Source organism: Monodelphis domestica, chromosome 5 (genome assembly GCF_027887165.1).
Source record: "Monodelphis domestica isolate mMonDom1 chromosome 5, mMonDom1.pri, whole genome shotgun sequence".
In the NCBI taxonomy this organism is placed as follows: Eukaryota; Metazoa; Chordata; class Mammalia; order Didelphimorphia; family Didelphidae; genus Monodelphis; species Monodelphis domestica.
This window is the reverse complement of record NC_077231.1, coordinates 27,287,460-27,299,448: the sequence shown is the minus strand read 5'-3', so window position 1 is coordinate 27,299,448 and position 11,989 is coordinate 27,287,460. Positions and strand designations below refer to the sequence as shown.

Here is an 11,989-nt window from a genome sequence, read left to right as displayed (position 1 = left end):
AGTGTCAAATTTGCTCATCAAATTTCCTTTTTAGCTCTGGTCATTTCAACAGAAATGCGTATAAGTCCTTCATTTCATTAAATATCCATTTCTTCCCTGGAATATTATGCTCAGTTTCATTGGGTAGGTTATTTGGGGTTTAGGTCCAGACTTTTCCCCCTTATAGAATATCATATTCCATGTCTTAAAAGATCAGAATCTTTTAAGCTGTTAGGTCCAGTGTAATCCTGATTGGGGTTCTACAATATTTGAGTTGTATTTTCTGGCTGCTCATCATATTTTCTCCATGGCTCCATGAAGTTCTGGAATTGGGCTATAAGAGTCCTAGGATTTTTATATTTGGGGTTTCTTTCAGGAGGTAATCAGTGTATTCTTTTTTCTATATTCTCCTCTTATTCAAGAACATCAGAGCAGTTTTCCCTGATGATGTCTTGCAATATGGTATCCAGGTTTTGTTTTGTTTTCTGATCATGATTTTCAGGTAATCCAGTGATTCTTGGATTATCTCTCCTGCATCTATTTTCCAAGTTGGTAGTTTTTCCAGGGAGATATTTCAGTTTCTTCTTTTTTTTCATTTTTTTAATTTGTTTTACTGTTTCCTGCTCTCTTATGAAATCACTGGCTTCTGTTTGTCCAGTTTTAATTTTTAGGGAGCCATTTTCTTTGTTGAGGTTTTGTACTTCCTTTCCTTTCTTCAGTTATTTTTCTTTTTGAGATATTGCATTTCCTTTTTTAAAGAACTGTTTTCTTCATTAAGTTTTTGTTTTAAATTGTTGATTTTTTCTATTATTTTCTTTTCTAATTTTTCTTCTAAATATCTTATTATATGTTTTTCTGTCCTTTATTTTAGAGCTCTTCCAGGAGTTAATTTTGGGCTTGACATCCTTTCACATATTCCTTTAAGGCTTTACACATTTTCATTTCTGTATTGCTTTCCTTTTCTGAGCTTGCATTTTGTCATCTTTGTTGCTGAAATTTATGTCTAGTATTGGGCTTTTTCTCTGCCTTTTGTTCGTTTTTGGAGTTCTTTTTCCCCTTGATTTTGTCTGTATGCTGAAGTTCAGCTCCATTCCTGGGATGGAGAGTACTATCCCTCACTTATACTATGCCTGGGGTTGGCTCAGCTGTCTGGGTCCTATATTGAGCACTTAGCAGAGTTGACCTGGTTGTTTCTGCTATGTGGAGGTCTGCAGCTGTTCATTCAGCTCAAATGCTTCCCAATCCCACTGAGGTTTGGTTGGACTCAGCTCCTCCCACTGCTGCCTGTGTTGGATCTTGCCTGGCCTCTGTTATGGCCAGACTATGTGGCGCTGCTTCCCTTCCGCTGCTGCCAGTTCTATTTTGCCTTGGTTTCTGCTCTTCCCCTGCTAAGGTTAGTCTGAACCCACTGTGCTTTCTCCTGTCACTTGTGCTGTATCACATCCAAGTTCCACTAAGACTTATTCAGCTCCTTATTCTCTTATTCTCTCCTCCTACCCCAGCTAGATGAGTCCTCTTCATCGTCTCTCCACACTGTTCTGGGCCAGAGCACTGCTTTACCTTATCTTCTGTTGGTTCTGCCACTTCAGGATTCATTTTGAGATATTTTTGTTCTTCTGTGGTTGTTTGGAGGGTAGCTGGCCAGCTCCAAGTGTTTCTTACTTTGCCATCTTGGCCAATCATGTTGTTTTTAATTTTTAAAAATGGAATTGAGGGGGCAGCTGGGTAGCTCAGTGGATTAAGAGTCAGCCCTAGAGACGGGAGGTCCTAGGTTCAAATCTGGCCTCAGCCACTTCCTAACTGTGTGACCCTGGGCAAGTCACTTGACCCCCATTGCCTAGACCTTACCACTCTTCTGCCTTGGAGCCAATACACAGTATTGACTCCAAGACAGAAGGTAAGGGTTTAAAAAAAAAAAGGAATTGAAATGCAAAAGACAACTCATTCTTTTTAGGTCTCTGGTGTAGATGGAAGGTTTCCCAATCACTCACACATGTAATAGAGGAAAGATCAGAGAGACATTCACGCTACCATTTTAGATTCACAGGTTAAAGAAAAGGAAAAGAGGAAATCTCCCATTCCTAGGTCAGCAACCACACACACACACACACACACACACACACACACACACACACACACACACACACACACACACACAAATACAAGATATATAGTATCTGTGGGTCCTTAGCCAATCTTGTCAATGCTTGGTTGTATAGATCAAATGAGTTAATATTTGTAAAGCACTCAAAAAGTGATAAATGCGTATTCCCTCTCCTCTCCCCCCCTTCTGTGTCATCTGCTCTCATTGCCTGAGTCAGCTGCAATATTTCTCATCATGCTTGCCATTTATGCCCCTTTTGCTTATCTCTAAAATCCTGTTTACTCCTCTAGAGAAGTCTGAATCAATATGATGAAAGAAAGAAGAGAAATGTGAAAGAGAGAATAAAGTACAAGATGAGGGAGTTTCAATTGGGGTTGGCCACTCCTATTTGCCCCTCATTAACTACTTATTTAAAAATTTTTTTTCAAATAACAAACACTCATTTTTTTCTCCATTCCACTCATCCCTTAAAAAACAAAAACAAAAACAAAATCCTTGTAACAAACAGCCATAGTCAAGTACAACAAATTCCCCCACTGTTGTTGAGTCATTTCAGTCATGTCCAATTCTTTATGACCCCTAAGATACAGGAGAGGTTTGTCATCTCCTTCTCCAGTTCATTTTACAGATGAGTTGAATTTAGGGTTCAAACTTGAGGCAAACAGGGTTAAGTGATTTGCCCAAGGTCACATAGCTAGTAAAGGGCTGAAGCCAAATTTGAACTAGAGAAGATGAATCTTCCTGACTCCAGAACCAGCATTGTATATACTACAACGCAAACAACTGCTCCTGTTCCATTACATTAATACACAGCAATTTGTTTAGCCATTGCCTAGTTTTTGCTACTTCAAAAAGAGATTACCAATTTTTGTACAGGTATTTCCTTTAATCTCTTAGTTGGAGGGTTCCAGTAAATGTTTAGCTGACTCTCGGAGGGAAAAAAAACTGTACACAAGACACACTTTTAAATTTAATCTGTATTATTAGCATTTTCTCCATCATTGGACAATCAACAAAATAATAAATGAAGCCCTGATTTGTAGCATTTGTCTATTTCTGAAACTCACACTGAAAATTTAACAATCGGCTCTCACAAGCTGGTTTGAGTTAGCTCCAACATACCTCTGATTGGATCAAAATTGCTTTTCAAAATGCCTGGCCCAGTTCACAGCTCCACCAACAGGGCACAAATGAATCTGTTTTCCTGCAACCCTTCTATATATATCATTTTCCTGTTTTGTCATCTTTGCTAATCTAACGGGGATGAGGTAGAACTTCAGAGTTTCTTTCATTTGCACTTCTTTAATTGTTCGTGATTTGGAAGCTTTTGTTCGTGGTTGTAGGTAGCGTAGACTTCTTCCTTTGAAAACCAAAGCCTCCTATCCTTGAATTATTTGTCCAGTAAAGAATGGCTTTTGGTCTTATAAATTTGAGTCACTTCCTTAGAGGCCTTTTATCTGAGAAATATACTTCCAAGATTTTTTCCCCTATTTCCAGCTTGCATTCTAATTTTAATTGCATTCGACTTGTTTACGTAGAGTGTAGGGGTGTGTGTGTGTTGCCCATACAGGTTATTCATGTCCACATAGGTCTGCCTGGATGTGGCTTGGAGGGAGTCATGAAGAGATTTCTCTGGAATCTCCTCTCTCCATCCTTCTCCCAGGGAGACTTTGATTCCTGCCAGGAGGGTGGGGCTAAAGATGAAACACTTTGCCCTCCTCAGAGAAGTAGGTTCTATTTCTAAAGAGGAGATCCACAAGAAGTGTCCTGAAGAATATCGTTCTGGAAATGTGGGTACAGAAAAGGAGCTGGCACAACCATATCATCAACAGACAGATAGCCTGAGTCCTTCACCCCCATCCACAAACCTAAAGCCCTAGAAAAAGACCTCCAGGGGGCAGCTGGGTAGCTCAGTGGATGAGAGCCAGGCCTAGAGATGGGAGGTCCTAGGTTCAAATCTTACCTCAGATACTTCCCAGCTGTGTGACCCTGGGCAAGTCACTTGACCCCCATTGCCTAGCCCTTACCACTCTTCTGCCTTGGAGCCAATACACAGTATTGACTCCAAGACGAAAGGTAAGGGTTTTAAAAAAAAAAGAAGAAGAAGAAGACCTCCAGCATGTCAGGGAGCTGCTTCTCTTTGGATGGTGTAGGAAGGCATGGATGGGATATCATCCACACCAATAGCCATGCCAGTGAGATTCCGAGTCATTTAAGGACTATAAGCAGGAGTGTGCTAGCAAATGTTTAACAACCAGCTTTGGGGAGGAGTTGAGGAATATATGCAGGACACACTTTTAGATTTAATCTGCATTAACACTTTCTCCATCTTTTCTAAAATCTAGACAATCAATAAAAGAGTCAAACCCTGATTTGAACCATTTGTTGATTCCCGGATATAAATTCATTTTACTGAATTTTAATTGAAATTTTAATAATTGGTTCTTATAAGTCAGGTGAAGCTGGCTCCAGCACATCCCCAACTCTTAAATCTCTGCAGAACATCAGGCCACAGGGCATTGTTCAAGGCCTCGGGTCATGCCTGTCCCTTCCCCCAGGATGGAAAAGTACCAAAAAAGGGCAGAATTTCATTCTGGAAGAATTCCAAATTCCTCCACCTCTTTCCCCATCTCACTGGTCTAATCCACTTAGCTGGGTTGTAGGAGGAAAGAGTCCCCGCAATCAAAAGTAAAGTTTAACTATAAATAAACATTGTAGAGGGAACAAAGTTTGAAAGTTTAAAGAGTGCCAGGCAGAAAGAAGAAGTCCAGTCACAGAGTAGCAGAGAACTAACTCACCCCGACCTGACTATGGATGTCCTAGTTTTTGTTCTCCAGACCATCCTGTTCCTTCTGACTCTGCCCCTTCACCTGCTCGCCCTGTTGGGCTGCTGGAAACCCATCTGTAGTAAGTACTTCCCCTATCTAATGGCAGCACTGACTCTCAGGAGCAACCAGAAGATGGAGGGTAAGAAACGGGAGCTCTTTAGCCAGATAAAGGAGCTGGCTGGAGCCTCTGGGCAGGTGGCATTGCTTGAACTTGGCTGTGGTACAGGTGCCAACTTTGAGTTCTACCCAGCTGACTGCAGGGTCACTTGCATTGATCCTAACCCCCATTTTGAGAAGTTCCTGGCAAAGAGTATGGCCAAAAACAAGCATCTTCAATATGAACAGTTTCTAGTGGCTCCAGGGGAAGATATGAGTCAAGTGGCTGATGGCTCGATGGATGTGGTGGTCTGCACCCTGGTCCTGTGCTCAGTCCAGAGCCCAAGCAAGGTCCTGCAGGAAGTCCAGAGGGTGCTAAAACCAGTGAGTATGATGGCTATGGAGCTGGGAAGGAGGGTCAGGGAATGCACGAGTAATGGGAAGAGACCCTGACACACGAGAGGTGCCGAGGAATGAGGTCAATGCCGATGAAAGGCATTATTTCTAGAGGCAACAGAATGACAAGATTAGGGTAATCAATCAGCCTGTGCTATCCAGGGATCCTGGTGTTTGGGGGACCGGAATCCACAAAGATGGAGGAAAGGGTCCTTACTTGGTATTTTGAAAGACCTGAAATATTTACAAGAACACAATTTTCCAGGGGTAGCAAGGTGTGGCCTTTAGGATGAGGATGATAGCAACTCTAAGAAAATATTGGGGAGGGGTCACATGGTCTAGTGTGCTTAGGACCCCAACCATCTATAGGAGGATATTCTATCTAAAGCTCCAAGGGACCTTACAGGTCCTCAGGGCCAACTCCCCCATTTTACAGAGGGGAAAACTGATACAGAGAGATTCAAATGACTTACTCCTGGTCAGACTAAGCCATGCTACTCACCTCCACTCATTAGATCAGCAGGTACAAAGGATGAATGAAAAGAACCTTTCATCCTATGGCAATCCCCACTGCCCAGCAAAGGCTCCTTCAACCTCCTCTTCCCAGCCCCAATTGCCCAAATCCCAACCACAAGGGAAAGAAATAGCTTCACTGCTAAGGACTGCAGAGTCATTCTGGGTGTGACCATGAGATGGAAGATTTGGAAATGAGCCAACCCCCTCATTTTATAGATAGAGAAAGTGAATTGCCTAATAAGAATAACAACTCACATTTAAAAACCTTCAAGGTTTTTGTTGTTTTCCACACAACAACCTCATGAAACAGATTTATAAATATTATATGCCCATTTTATAGACAAGGAAATGGAGTTGAGAGGGGGAGGGATTAGCTCATTTACACAGGTCAAAGCCAGGATTTAAACTTAGGTCTCCTGACTCTATGTTCTGAGTTCTTTTCCTACTCTGGTAAGCCCCTGAGGAGCCAGAGGAATACTGATATGAGCCCCAGGGACATCATTCCCACTGAGAACCAAGGTGATTGTCCCTGAACAGTGGGAGGTGGGCGCAGAGGAAAGAAAAGGGCTATCGAGCCAGAGGTCTCTACGTAAGAAGCAGCCTCTTAATAAATAAACAACCATAATTAAAAACTTGGCACCTCTGTAACAACCTCTTATAATTGTGTAGCTCAGTCTTCCAAAGTACTTTCTTCATTGTGACCATGTTTGACCTTCCCAATAGCCTATACAGTGAGTAGAGCAGATGTTCCAATCACAGAATCTCAGCATTAGAAGGGACCTAGGAGTTCGGGGGTCTCAACTAATCCTGCCTCTTTAAGTGTTAATTAAACATGATAAGTTGAGGAAACAACCACCCATGAATAACTTCTAGAATATGCTCAACAAGTATTCATACAGCTTCTACTTGAACATTGCCAGTGATGAGAAAATCAGTAACTGTCAAGGCAGTCCAAATATTTGGGGAGAGTTCCAGTTAACAGCCAATTAGTTCTTCCTCACATTGAACCTTTCTATAACTTTGACCTGTTGATCTTGGTTTGGTCTTCTGGAGCCCCACAAATTCACTCCTAATAATATTAATCTCATGTCTGTGTAGCATCATGAGGCTTTACGAAGTCCTTGCCCTTGGGATAACCTTGGGAGGAGGTAATATAATCCTTTTTATTCCCCTTTTGCAGGTGATTAGCTCAAAAGCTGGAAGGGGCCTTACAGGTCCTTGGGGCCAACTCCCTCATTTCGGAGGGGAAAACTGATTCAGAGATTAAGTGACTTACTCCTGGTCAAGCAACTCATAGACTAAGCCATGCTACTGACCATCTCTTGTTAGGGAATACAGACCCTGAGAAAGGTCTTGCCCACCATCATACAAACTAATCGATTTCTCAGGCAGTATTTGAACCAAGATATCCAACTCTAGCTAGCTATCTCCTGTGCATCTTAGACAAAAAAGCCCTTCAAATATTTGAAGAGAGTCATCTCATCTCCCATCCACACACACCTGTCCCCCAAGGACCTCCTCCAGGTTAAGCATCCCTCTGGCCCAGTTCCTTTGACTTCTCTTATATGACAAGGCTTGTTCAGAATTGATCCCAACACACCAGGTGAGGTTGCACCAGGGCAGAGTATGGATTATTATCCAAACCCAACATACATCTCCAACCTCTGATCACCTACACAAATGGACCCTTCCCTCCCTCCCTCCCCACCATAATCTAACCTCCTTCCCTCCTTGCCTTCCAAATCTTCAGCATTCTTCAAGAATGCTAAGGTGCTGGGTTCATGGGCTCCCATTGCCATAGTCTTCTTTGATTCCCCCCAATTCGAAGTTCTCTCCTTTTGCAAATTTTCCCTAAAGCACTTTGGTAGTTCTCTTCGGTGATCCAGAGCCCCCTCTCTTGCATTTGTTAATCTGCAACCATATGATACGAGGTTGTTTTCATTGGCATCCTGATGCCTGCCACTCCAGTACCTTGTACTCCGTATTCACTAAGTAAATATTTGGGAAGTCTGGATTCTTGGATGAAAAAACTAAGACATCAAGTGGTTAAGAAATTTACTCAAGCGAATTCATGGCAGAGTCAAGTCTACACCCTGAGGCCCCTGACTTTGGGGGGGTGGCCTTCCCATTGGGTCCTGGTAATGTACCTCTCATTCAAATACAGTGCAGTAAATAACAGAGATTGGGACTTTGACTGGGGGGAGGGAAGTGGGGTAAGGAGAAGAGTTACTATAAAGGATTAAAGGGGGGGGGAGGCTTGGACATACCCTTCCTTTCCCAAAGGTTATAGCCCTGTTTAAAAATACCTGGGGTTCAGGAGAATAGGGGGAGTTAAAAAGGGTCCACCCCTAAGTGACTTTGTAACTCTTCCCTCCCACCCAAGGGAGGTATCTTCTTTTTTTGGGAGCACGTGGCTGAGCCCCCTGGAACTTGGGGCTTGTTGTGGCAGCGGGTGGTCGAACCCACCTGGAAGCACATTGGCGATGGCTGCTACCTCACCAGGGAGACCTGGAAAGAGCTGGAGAGAGCCAAGTTTTCTAAACTACAACTAAAATGGCAACCCCCTCCCTTCAAGTGGCTACCAGTTGGTCCCCACATCATAGGACTGGCTGTGAAATGATCTTAGGGCCCATAAGACCAACTGAGTTATTCCATCCCTCTCTTCTTCCACTCCAGCCTGCTCTCTCTCTCTCTCCCACTTGGAAGGGGAGGTCCATGACTTCTCTGCCCTTTCCTCTCACTTGAGGCTTCTCCTTCCTTAGCTGGGCCTCCTCACTTCTCTTACCCTCTCTGCTGCTCTCCCATTAGGCCCCTTCCTCTTCTTCAATACCCATCTCCCAATTATCCCTCCATTGGCTCCACCACAACCCTCTTCACTTGTAGTTTCATGAACTGATCCATGGACTCAAGAGTAGACATTTATCCATACATATCTCTCTCCTCTTCTCTCTCTTCTCTTTCCCTTCCTTCCTCTTTCTCTCCTCTCTCTGCCTAACACCCCAAGCTATTATTTCCCTCTTCTTTCCACCCATCCAGGTTTCCTCTCCTCTCCCCAGCCCCAACTTTGATCATGTCATCTCTTCCCTGGCTCCCTAATAAAGTCTGTCTCCAGAAATCACTGGGTTGATCTATCAGTCCCACCTCATGCTCAAAATGGTACAGAAAATGTAGGAGCAGAGAACCGTAAAGGGGCCCTTAATGTGGTACTTAAATATTTTTTAATAAATAGACAAAAACCACTGAGACAGCCCAGCAAAGTGGTGTCTAGGGTGTGTGGGAGGAGTCCCAGGGGCAGCCTCACCTTCTCTTTTCTGCCAAGGCTAAGGCACTTCCAGGGAGGCACTAGGGACATGGTTTTTTGAGAATTAACAGAAGTAAAGAGAACCATGATTCTTTCTCTCTCTCCTTCTAAGTCAAGATATCATTGGCATAGTGGTCCTGCTTCCTCTCTCCCTGAATCTGCCTCCATAAACTCCCAGAACCAAGGAGATTATAAAGGGAGAAATGGGAGAGAGAGCAACAAGGCAAGGAGAAGAGTCAATGATCCTGGACCCTTTTGGTAAGCTGGCTCTGTGGACAACCACTCTCTCTGCACCCATGCTCTGCACCTTAAGAAGGCATCTTTAGGAGACTGTGAGGTGACAGCCTGCCCTTAGGACCAGAGAAAAGATAAATGGCAGAGCCATGCCAAGGAGAAGTGAAGAGCCGAGCTAGGCAGTTCCCAGTTCTGAGTGCCCATCAGGACCCAAAATAGGATGTCCATCAGTACTTTCTCTCCGGGGGGTACCCCAGTTGTTCCTCAAGATGGTGCCTGTCTTCTCCTCCTTGAAAAGTTGCCGGTCTTCACGGGGGATCTTTACCGCATGGTACTGGGGCACTGTGGCCTCGGGGTACCTCTTCCTCTTGAAGAATCCCACCTAAAAGAAGATCCCCAGAAGTAAAGGGTTGGGAGTGCCATGGCCCCAGGGGCACAGACACCCAACTCCAGTCAGTAGCTCCCCCTCTATATCCCCAGGATGAAAGGAATGAAAGGAATGAATAACTGGCAAGAGAGGCAATTATGTCTGGCCTGAGTGCCCATGGACCAAGGAAGTATTCTCTCATATTCCTTCCTTCTTCCAGGGTCAAAGGGACTTGAGGTTAAGTTGAGGATGAGGTGGGAGAAATTCCTTACTAAAGATGTAAAAAGCTAAATAGCAAAGTGGATAGAGCACCAGGCCAAATGTCAGGAAGACATGAATTCAAATCCAGCCTCAGATATTGACTAGCTATGTAACTCTGCAAGCTACTTCACCTCTGTTTGCCTATTTTCCCATCTGTAAAGTGGGGGTGATAAAAAAGCACTTCCTCCCAGGAATGTTGTTAAGGATAAAATGAGAGAATATTTATAAAGTGCTTTACAAACCTTAAAGGCTATAGAAATGTTAGTTATTATTATAATTGGATTTCTCTACTTCCTCTACACTAGTGGCTGAGATATTTCTCATTCAGGCTGGCCACTGCTCATCTCTCATGCCAGGCTTGACCCACTCAGGAATTTCCCATTCTTTACATACTCACCCCTCTATGCCAACATGGACTCCCACTGAGGCTGGACCCATTGTACCCATTGGATTCATGCCTGACTGGCTCCATTGGCTGCCTTCCCAGGCTTTCAGACACACTCATATTTCTCTAGCACTTTAAGGTTACAAAGTACCCTTCCCACCAGCAGCCATTGAAGGATGATGGAGGACCAATCTTTTTGTCCCCATTTTACAGATGAAGAGTTTGAGGCTCAGGAAGGCACAGTGGTCATACTGGTCTTGAAACTAGACCTCCTGACTGCAAGCCTAACACTGACCACTATGCCATACTCTGTGGGCTTATCCTCAGTCCATTTGTATCCCCTGAACACTCTCAGCTTTGAAAATGGAAGCAGAGAGTCCTGAGACTATCCAGAGCCAAGACTCCTTGAACACAGCAGCCTGGAACCAAGCCACATGCCCAAACTCACAAGATCCTGTGCCATCTCTCCATAGGCCATCTCACCCCTACCACTCCATGCCTCCTGGAACACACATGCATGCTATCTCCCAGATCTCCCACATGCTCAAACTTCCCAGATCTTTGCACACTCATTTCATCATTCCCCTAGCCATAGAGGCTCACCCTTCCACAGTTGGGGACAGAATTTCCTTCCCAAGTCCTGAAAGCTCACACAGCCTCCTGGCTCCTCACTTCCCTCTGCACACTCATGACCCCTGAATGCGGAAGGGGCCACCCTCCCCAACTGGGGGGATGTGCACACATTCACACACAGTTCTTTTACCCCACAGTGCCTGGGCCCCCTTGGTCTGCGGCCGAGGGCTGCACAGCCAGATGGGCCCGGTGATAATTGGTGGCAAATTGCCGGCCTCGGCTGCTCCGATGAAAGAAACCACACTGGAGTATTGGAGGAGGAAAGGGTCAAAAGAGAAAAAAGATGGGGAAGCCCAAGGAGCAGGGGGTGATGGAGGAGCAAGAGGGTGAGCATTTCTGGGATCCCTGGAATATTCTATTTGTCTGGCTGAGAGATTCATATAATTCCTTAAATTCCTGCAAGTTTCAGTGAAAACAGGGGGTAGAGGTCCAGGGTTGATGTTGGGAAGGGTCACCCTCATCAGAGAGGTCTTAGTTTCTCCAAGGAGCTCCAAAAGCACATCAGAGCTTCAAGTGCAGGTGAGACATGCATGAGTCTTTCTAAACCTACATGTCTCCTTCCCTCCAATGGATGATTCTCTGGCTAGTCTCATGACATAGGGGGAAGGGAATCTGTAAGCCCATTGTCCATGTGTACCTTCTAAGTACATTCAGGCTTTCCCAGGGATCCCAGGGAAGGAACCCAGCAGGGCCACCAACCTTGCCTCATTCTCACCTTCCACATAAGAAGAACGAGCAGAGCCAACACCAGGATTCCAGCCAGTACAGCCAATAAGATGACCCACCAAGGGACCCCACCAGCCTCCACAGCCATGGGGTCTAGGTACACAGCCACAGGGATCTGCAAAGGGAAGTGTTAACAAAATGGTAGGAGGAATGGAGGAGAACT

The 11,989-nt window shown here is 44.5% G+C and overlaps 2 protein-coding genes across 6 annotated transcripts in view; one reads left to right on the top strand and one right to left on the bottom strand.

Annotated features, from left to right (window-relative positions):
- Positions 1 to 4,747: 4,747 nt before the first annotated feature.
- TMT1B (thiol methyltransferase 1B) lies at positions 4,748 to 9,034 on the top strand. The gene is made up of 2 exons (XM_001363459.5): positions 4,748 to 5,391; positions 8,303 to 9,034. The coding sequence occupies exons 1-2, from the start codon at positions 4,894 to 4,896 to the stop codon at positions 8,537 to 8,539; spliced, it is 735 nt and encodes a 244-aa protein (XP_001363496.1). The 5' UTR covers positions 4,748 to 4,893; the 3' UTR covers positions 8,540 to 9,034.
- The window catches only part of ITGA7 (integrin subunit alpha 7), a 32,901-nt gene continuing 28,869 nt past the window's right edge, over positions 7,958 to 11,989 (bottom strand). For 3 of the 5 annotated variants that reach the window (XM_056797971.1, XM_056797974.1, XM_056797970.1), the window contains 2 exons: positions 11,816 to 11,941; positions 7,958 to 9,836 (listed from right to left, as the gene is read on the bottom strand). In XM_056797971.1, the coding sequence (XP_056653949.1) occupies positions 9,630 to 9,836; positions 11,816 to 11,941 (333 nt within the window). In that variant the 3' untranslated portion in view covers positions 7,958 to 9,629. Of the gene's footprint in view, positions 9,837 to 11,230; positions 11,344 to 11,815; positions 11,942 to 11,989 lie in introns of all 5 variants that reach the window. The other 2 variants (XM_056797973.1, XM_056797972.1) reach the window with 1 other exon arrangement.